Here is an 8903-nt window from a genome sequence, read left to right as displayed (position 1 = left end):
GCGAGACCCCCAGACTCGCTCTCTATGGACACAGCTGCAGGAAGGGGCCTGGCCAGACAGCCAACACTGGGGGCCAGCGGTCTGGGCCCAACTTCCCACATGAATTCTCATTTGTTTGTTTGGGGGGAGTGTCCTTACATGGGTGCTCCAGTATAAAGAGACACAGTGGAGGTGACAGGTAACTCCCAAGGAAACACCAGACTCCACCCCAAAGGGTCGATGCTGACTCACAGCAACCTGGCTGGGCGGGGCGTGGGCCCCCCAGTTTCTGAGATTGCCAGCGCTTTGCGGGAGTAGAAAGCCCTCATCTTACTCCTGAAGGGCGGCTGGTGGGTTCAAACACCTGGCCTTGCCAGGGATCACAGCCTGATGCTTTGCCCACCACCCCGGTGGAGCTTGGCTGAGAAAGCCCAGCCGGGGTCTGTTTTCCGACGCAGGACGTGGGGTCAGGCTGGGGGGAGGTAGGGGCACGGTCCTTCTCTCCCGAGAGACGGTAGGACACAGATGCAGCCGTCTGTCCCGCTGCTCAGCCAACACACCTCGTCATGGCTGAGTTTTTAAGAGCAACAGGAGGAAGCTGGATTGCAGAGAGACCTGGGCTTGGGGGGCAGCTCTGTGACCTCGGGGGTGGGGGAGGGTTTCACCCCTCTGAGCCTTAGTCGGCTGTGGCCGGCAGACTTCTGGCTGCCCCCAGCTCCTAGCAAACCCGGGGGGCAGCAAAGGGCAGCCTGTACCTCAACCACCTCCTCTTTCCCCCTTCACAGGAGGGGTGCTGGTGGCGCGGTGGGGAGAGCGCTGTGCTGCCGATGGAGAGGCCGGCTGTTCAAACCCACCAGCTGCTCTGGGGGAGAGAGAGGAGGCCATCGAGCCACAGTCTCAGAAACCCACAGGGTGCACACTCCGCCCTGTCCTCTAGGGGCCGCTGTGAGTCGGAATCAACTGGACGCCAGCTTGCGGGCTCGTCTTTGGAATCTTCTTGGGATTCTTGTCTGTGGAATGAATCTTGGTCTTGGGGACTTTCATGGGGTGGGTTCGAGTCACCGGTCTTCGGTTAGCAGCAGGGCCAGTGTTTAACTGTCACGCCACCAGGCTCCAACTTCCATGGAATGAAATGGTGACTCCCTGGCCTGGATGTACTTCTGAGACTCGGACACTAAACTGGCCTTCAGAGCCCTGCTCTGGGCAGTCACTGCCTCCTGTCAGCCGGGAGCTCCCACTAACCCTGGGCCACAGCCATTGCCCATCACAGAGGGCAGCACCCTGTCCCCTCCCCCCACCAGGTGCCCGCTGCCCTTGGACCATCCCTGGGCCTTGTGGAGTTTTCTACTGGATGTTGTCCAGTCAGGCCCCGGCTCATGGGGACCCCCGTGCACAGCAGGTCAGGGCTTCTGTGACCCAGGGGGCTTCTCATTGGCTGGCTTTCAGGAGACGGCCAGGCCTCTCCTCCACAACGGTCTGCTAGGAACCATCACACAGGCCCCCTGACAGTCAGGCACGCTGGCCAGGAACTGAACTTGGCCTCCCAGTGGGAAGAGGCAAGGGCCCTGGCCACTGTCCCCCCACGACGACCCACTGTGGCCTTGCTGGCAGCAGGGGCAGGGTCTGTCCAGGGGAAGCGGAGGCCAGTTCAGACCAGCTGCACATGGGCCTGGGCCCCTTCTGCCTGGCCAAGTCTGAGCTCCCCCTCTCTGATGAGACCATGGAACGGAGAGGCTCTGCCGCAAAGGCTGCTGGGAAGCTGATGGTGGGTGGTGGGAGGTGTGGCGGAGAGCCCAGCCTGACACAGCGTATCCTCCCTCCAGTCACCCCATATGAGGGAGAGTGGAGGGGCAGGGGCCACAGTCTCCCCCCAGCCCTCAGGTTCCCCCAGCCGGGGGTTGGTGCAGTGGTCCAGCAGGGAGGGCAGGGCGTCTGTCTGTCTGTCCATGACACGTGCCCACACCCTCCGCGTGCTGGCCTGGCCAAGGGTGGGAAACAGACAAGACTCGGGTCCAGCGGGGACACGCTGAAACACAACAGGACACGTTTTTATTTTATCCCCAAGGACACACGGCCCTCAGGGGAGGCGTCGAGAGGGCTCTTCCCTCGGGCAGCTGTGGGCGGCCATCTCCCGCAGGTCTCAGGCTCCTGTCCTGAACCACCGACCCCCACCTCCCACCCCACCGCTGCGCGAGTCAGCTCTGGACTGACAGGCTCAGCCGAGTGCCCCGCCCCCGGCACCCTGTAGCAGTGGGGCCTACACAGACGGGGCACCTAGGGGTGGGGGGCCACGGTCCCACCCAAAAGTTCCTTCACATGGACACAACAGCCCCCGGGCCCCGCGGAGTCCAGGGTGAAGCCTGTGGCCAGACTCCCCGGGGGGGCCACCCCAACTCTCACCGAGCCTTCAGCCAGTTTCTACAGGGACAGGCCAGTGTCCTGTCCCGAATGGGAGTCGTTCCCGACCCAGCAGGGCAGACACCCCTTCTCTTCCTACAGGGGCGACCCGAGGTGGTAGGGAGGGGGCGGGGGTCAGGACACACCTGCTCCATCCTGGGCCAGGGGTGTCTCAGGGCCAGGGGAGTTGGGGCTGGCCTCGGGGAGGCTCCTGTCCCGGGGAGCTCCCCGGGCGTAGCCGTTGGGCCTGCGCTCAGGGCGGGGGGCGCTGCCATTGGCCCACAAGCCCAGCGAGTAGCTATGGGGGCGGCGGGTGGACTCTCCGTCCTCACTGTCAGCTGCCCGGGCGCTGGCCCCGGCGGCCTTGTAGGGCTCGGGCCGGCGCAGCACGTGGTTGCGGATGATCTTGCGGAAGGTGAGGCGAAATTCTCGGATGCGGTAGGCGTAGATGAAGGGGTTGACCACGGAGTTGGTGTGGGACAGCACAATGGCCAGGTACATGAGCCAGGGTGGGGCGTGGGCACAGTCGGGGCAGAAGAGGGTGAAGCAGTTGATGACGTGCAGGGGCAGCCAGCAGAAGACGAAGAGCCCCACAATGATGGCCAGCGACTTGGCCGCGTGCACCTCCTTCTGCAGCGTGGAGCGCGCCCCCCGCTCGCCCGGCACGGGCTGGCTCTCCATCTGCTTCAGCTGCCGCCGCGCGGCCAGGAAGATGCGCAGGTAGACGGCCAGCATGAGCAGCAGCGGCAGCAGGACGCAGGCGAAGAAGTTGTAGTACACCATGTAACCCATGGGCACCACATGCTCGAACAGGCAGGCCACCTGGCCCGGCCCGCAGGCCTGCGAGAGGTTCTGGCTCTCCTCCAAGAGCCTGCAGCGGTTCCAGCCCAGCATGGGGGTCAGCCCGATGGCGAAGGACAGCACCCAGCAGATGGCGATGGTGCCCTTGGCCCGGGCACCTGTCACCAGGCCGTTGTACCTGGGGGAGAAGGGAGTCAGCCTTAGGGGGTGCCCCAGGGTGAGGCAGCCGCCCCAGCCCACCCCCCTCATTCTGACTCATGGCAACTGGACAAAGAGGGGAGAGCCGCCCCCCGTGGGTTTCCGAGACAGTCATTCTTCCCAGGAGCAGAGAGCCCAGCCGTCTCCCTCGGAGCAGCTGGTGGTTTCGAACTGCCGACCTTACGGTGTGCAGCACACCACTGTGCCACGAGGACTCCCATCCACCCCCCACCCCCCACCACCATCTAGTTCATTCCGAACAGGACAGAGTAGACCTGTCCCTATGAGCTTCCAAGGCTGCCGATCTTTCCAGGAACGCGGAGGCTCATCTCTGTCCCACAGAGCAGCTGCTAGCTTCGAACTGCTGCCCTTGCAGGGAGCCATCTCTGTGCCACCCGGGCAGTGGGCCCAGCCCTGCCTCATCAGGTCCCCGTGGGGAGGGAGGTGATCCTGTTGGTGGAGAGGGGTCCGGGAGGGCAGTCAGGCCCCCGTCTATACGTTTTTTTCTCTCTCCTGTTGGACTTGGGGGGGCTTCCCCAGAATCCCCCAAGGAGAGAGCACAAGGGGTGAGGTGCCAGGAAGGACCCGGGACCCCAAGCCAAAGGAGATGCTCCTGCGTCTTCCCAAGCCCACCATAGCGCGCGCGCACACACACACACACATACACACACACATACACACACACACACACACCAGGAGAAAGGAGGGGCTGGAATGGTCCCACCCATGGGGCAGTTTTGACATCTAAGCAGGAACGCTGAGATGCCGTACTAGAACCTAGACCCCAACCCACTTCCATCGAGTCCCTTCCGACTCAGCAGCACCCAACGGGACAGGGTGAAGCTGCCCCCCTTGGGGCCCGGAGGCTGTCAGCCTTCACAGGGCAGACAGCCTCCTCTTTCTCCTGAGGAGCAGATTGGCTGGTGGGTTAGTCGCCAGGGCTTAACCCACTGCATCACCAGGGACCCTTAAACCACGCCCACTGCCCCTGAGTGGGCTCTGACGCCCAGCAACCCCGAAGGGCAGAGTAGGACTGCTCCCTGAGGTCGCGAAGGCTATAGCTCCTCATCTCCTGCAGACCCGCTCCCCAGGTCTCCGCAGCTGTCAAACTTTACCAATCAGCCTCATCATTCTTCCTGGGAACGGCTGGTGAGCTTGAACTGTCGACACTGCGGTGAGCAGCCTGAGGCTGAACTCACGCTGCCACCAGCGAGGGGCAGCAATTTGCTGGGATCCTGCAGGACTCCGGTGAGCTGAGCCAGCTCTTCGGATTCAGACCAGCTTCCCATCTCAGACTCTGAGGGCACTTTGAGTGGTCAGTGGCCACTCAGAGGTCGGAGCACCCCACCACTGACCTGGCCCACCCCTCAGCTCGGTCCGAGAAGGGTGACACCCCTGTGTTTGCCTGCACCACCAGCCCGGACTTGGGGTCCAGGGAGGACGCGGGGCATCCTCGCAGCCACTCTGACTCACGGGAACCCACAACAGTCCCGGGATTGGGCAGGCCCAGTCTGGGCAGCAAGCCTACGTCCAGGGACGGAGGCTGAACCACTGGGAGGCCTGCGCTCCCCACTACCTCCCGCTCCCTGCCACCCCATCCACCCCCATGCTGAGCCCCCCTCCAGGGCAGGGTAGAACTGCCCCTGTGCGGTTCTAAGACTGCGCACCTTGGCGGGAGCTGAAAGCCTTGTCTTTCTCCTGAGGGGCAGCTGGTGGGTTTGGGGCTGACCCCCCCCCAGGGCTCCCCACTCTGGGTATCGTTCAAGACAGCCCGCAAATGCAAATGATGATTAGTGACCACACGCCGGTGGCTGCTGACCTCTGACCTAGCCAACCCCCGAAGTTCACAAGTTGGGGCAGCTGCAGTCTGGGCACAAGACCAGGCTGACGCTTCAGGCACTCCCCGGTCCCCGAGGGGGCTGGGATGGAGGCTAGCGTCCCCTCCACAGCTATTCTCGGGGAGGATGCACCTGCCTGGGCCAGGGGCTTCGCAGGTGAGGACGCAGCCCCTCAGTGGGTCAACCCAGGGAGCCCACAACGACCCTCTGCCCTATGATGTCACAGCTTCGCCATGACTGGAGCTTATGTGACCCCAACCGAGCAGATAATGCTCCTGGCTGTCAGCAAACAGTCATGCCCGGGCCCCCTCCCCTCCGTCCATGGCAGGGCCCTGGGCAGCACCAACAGTCTGTGCTTCACTGCCGGCCTGGAGGCTGGAGGGTCAAACCCAGCCAGCGGCTGTGCAGTAAAGAGGTCTTGGGATGGTGATGGCCGCGGGCACCCTCCACCCCGTCTTGTCACTACGGAAGTCTCTGAGAGTCAGACTCGGGAAGGGGCTTGGTCCCTGGGCACCATGGGCCCCGACTTTTCCCTCTGGCCCTCAAAGCCTCCGTTTCCTCGTTTGTAAGTCTGGAACCAAGACTATCTGGCCTGCGGGCTCTGGCCCTAGTCAAGAGACAAACGACCAAGTCTGTCTGTCTGTCTGAAATGGCAGAACGAGGCGGGACAGGAAGCCGGGCGGCTAGGCCTCTCCCAGAAGACCCCGTGAGCTGCCTGCCAGGGGGCACACATGCTTGCTGCAGGGACGGCTGATCATGGAGGCTCCCAGGCCCTGGGGAGGGACATGATGGAGGGAACCCTCCGTATGGATGTGGTGGGCTGGACACTCCCAGTGGCCTCACAGGACAGGTCCTGCCCCAGGGTACCTGAGGCTGCCGGTCTTTACAGGATGGAGCGGCCTCATGGGGCCACACCGCCGGCCAGTGCTGAGCCCACTGCCCCTCCCTGTAATGATCAGCCAGTGCCACTGGGGACCCACAGCAGCCCTCAAGGACAGAGTCGAGCTGTCGCTGTCCCCTAGGGCTGCCCAGGCTGTCAGTCTCTACAGGAATGCAGGTCTCATCTTTCTCCCCCAGGACAGCGGGTTGGTTTTCACCATGGACCGTTTGGCTGCAGACCAGAGCTTAACCCGCAGTGCCACCAGGGACCCTTTCCCCAAAAAACACTAAAACCAAAACGTCACTGCCATCTAGTTGGCGGCGACTCACGGCGACCCCGTAGGACAGGGTAGAACGGCCCCTGTGCGCTTCCGAGGCTCTAACTCTCTACAGGAGTAGAAAGCCTCATCTTTCTCTCTAAGGCCAGTGGTTTCAAACTGCCGACCTGATGGCTGGCAGCCTAGTGCCTGATCCGCTGTGCTACCAGATCTGTTAACAGTGGTACCAGCAGTGGATGTGCCTGGATGGAGTCCCAGTGTGCCTTTGGGGACCAGGGGAACCAGGGGGAGCTATGCCAGGCACCTTTTGCCATCCTGCCCCTCTCTGGTGTGTTACTGAATTTTTTTTAAAATACTCATTTTGGTGACTGAAACAAAAGCCCCTAAAACTGTGATCTGGGGCCCCTTAGCATTCCCTGGGACTCCATCTCCCCAGGGTCCAGCTTGTCTCTCCAGAAGGGACATCCAGGCCACCAGGATGCCGCTGCTGCCCACCACAGTGGTGTGGACATGGTGGGGCAGGGGTCCCCAGGGCCCAGGTGGGGTGTCCCATGCTCTGAGCCACCCCCGGGAGAAAGTGGACCCCAGTCATCCTCCAGAGCTAGGATCCTGAAGCAAAGAGTCACCTGCCCGACGCAGGCAGACTCAGCTCGATGGCTCCCTACAGTTCCACCGCCTCCAGGATGTCCTTCCAGCCTAGCCAGCACCTTTGGAGGCAGGGGTGTCCCCACACTGCCAGCACCCCAGGGCAGCACTCCTGGTCACTGCCCACCCTGCCTCTTTCCCCACAAGTTCCCTGCTTTTTCCCTCAAATCCTCGTGACCCCTGTAGGTGCTGGGGACAGAGGCATCCCCATGCAGAGGCACTGAGAGGGGCCCCCTATCACAGCATGTCCTCCGGGGCATGCCAGGGCAGGCGTCCACAGGAGCTGGGCTCTGCTCCTCTCCACCAGCACCCAGAGGTGGGCCTCACCAACAGCCCCAGCCCCTCGGGCCTCCTTGCTCTCAGCTGTCACTAGGCCCCATCCCGGAGGAGGGGCCAATGACATCCACTACCTGTCCTGCTCGGACGACGTTCTAGCCCGTCCAGGAGTCCTGGGAATAAGAGGGGCTGCCCAGGGGTCCTGGGAGCCTACAGTCATGGAGGGCGGCCAGCAAGGGTCTTCCAGGACCCCAGCCCGGACACACCCTCCTTCCCCAGGGACCCTGGGGACCTGGCCCTCCTCAGAGCCTCTGCTTGCACCCAGAAGGATGAGAGCAGCCTCCGAGGGCCCTGGGCACCTGAGAGGGATGAGGGTGGGCTAAGGGGGCACTGAACTCTGCCAAGTGCAGCTGAGTGCCCGCCAGTGTCCCCGCGACCCTTATGTCCTGATGCACAGTGTCCCTGGAAGCCCACCGGAAGCTGGCCAACCGGCCCACCTGGTGGCTGTCACCACAGGGTTCATGTGAGCGTGCCATTCACACCCACTCACACGTACACACAGTCACACACACATGCTCACCAACACCCACATACACACACTCCGACATACAGATACGCACACTTACACACATGCACGCACACACCATACAGACTCACAGTCACACACGTACACACACACACAATCTCACCATATACACATGCACATGCACACCCTCACTCACACACCACACTTACATACACATTTACCCAAACAGAGACTCAGGTCCACAGTCACGCACATGCACATGTCTACCCACGCTCACACTCATGCTCACTCCCTCAGGGCCCTCCCGACTCAGAGACCCTTTAGGACTCAGAGAACTGCCCCTGTGGGGTTCAAGTTGGTCAGGGTTTACAGGAGCAGCAGAATGCCTCGTCTTTCTCTCTTGGGGCACCTAGTGGGATCCAACCCCTGACTGTGTGGTTAGCAGCTCACCGCTTAATCCCTCCACCACCTCCCCCAGGCCCCCGCTAAGCAGAGACGAAACCCATGGCCACCGAGGCCATTCCAGCTCCTAGTGGCCAACAGGGCAGGCCAGAACTGACCCCTAGGCTTCTGGGGGCTGTCTATCTTCACGGGAGCAGGCAGCCTCGGCTTCCTCCCAAGGAGCAGCAGGGGGGGTTGAACCGCCGACCTTCTGGTGAGCGGCCCAACCCTGATTAACCCAGGATGCTGCCGCACCCATCCCGGGCCTCCCACACCGGGTGCCCCCGCCCGAGTCCCCACGGCCCAGTCCGCCGGCGCTCACCGCAGCGGGGTGCGGATGGCGATGTATCGGTCAACGGCGATGGCCAGCAGGCTGAAGATGGAGCTCTGGGTGAGGACCAGCACGAAGCAGGCGATGAAGAGGCAGCCATGGCAGGCAGCGCAGAAGCCGGTGCTGATGCTGATGGCGAAGGGCACGGCCAGCACGCCCACGGCGATGTCCGCTGCGGCCAGCGAGGCCACGAAGTAGTTGGTGACATTCTGCAGGTTGCTGTTGAGCCACACGGCCCAGCACACCAGCACGTTGCCCAGGACGGCCAGCACCGCGATGGCCAGCTCCACCGTGATGTACACCGGGGTGCCCAT

The 8903-nt window shown here is 62.8% G+C and overlaps 1 protein-coding gene across 1 annotated transcript; it reads right to left on the bottom strand.

Annotated features, from left to right (window-relative positions):
- Nucleotides 1–2511: 2511 nt before the first annotated feature.
- On the bottom strand, nucleotides 2512–8903 carry ADORA2A (adenosine A2a receptor). The gene is made up of 2 exons (XM_075534606.1): nucleotides 8581–8903; nucleotides 2512–3355 (listed from the first exon to the last, which is right to left on the bottom strand). Exons 1-2 carry the CDS (start codon nucleotides 8901–8903, stop codon nucleotides 2512–2514), a joined length of 1167 nt encoding a protein of 388 aa, XP_075390721.1.

The sequence above is a fragment of the Tenrec ecaudatus genome, chromosome 16 (genome assembly GCF_050624435.1).
Source record: "Tenrec ecaudatus isolate mTenEca1 chromosome 16, mTenEca1.hap1, whole genome shotgun sequence".
Classification (NCBI taxonomy): Eukaryota; Metazoa; Chordata; class Mammalia; order Afrosoricida; family Tenrecidae; genus Tenrec; species Tenrec ecaudatus.
Note: the sequence above shows the minus strand (reverse complement) of the source record. Positions and strands in the feature narration are given on the sequence as shown.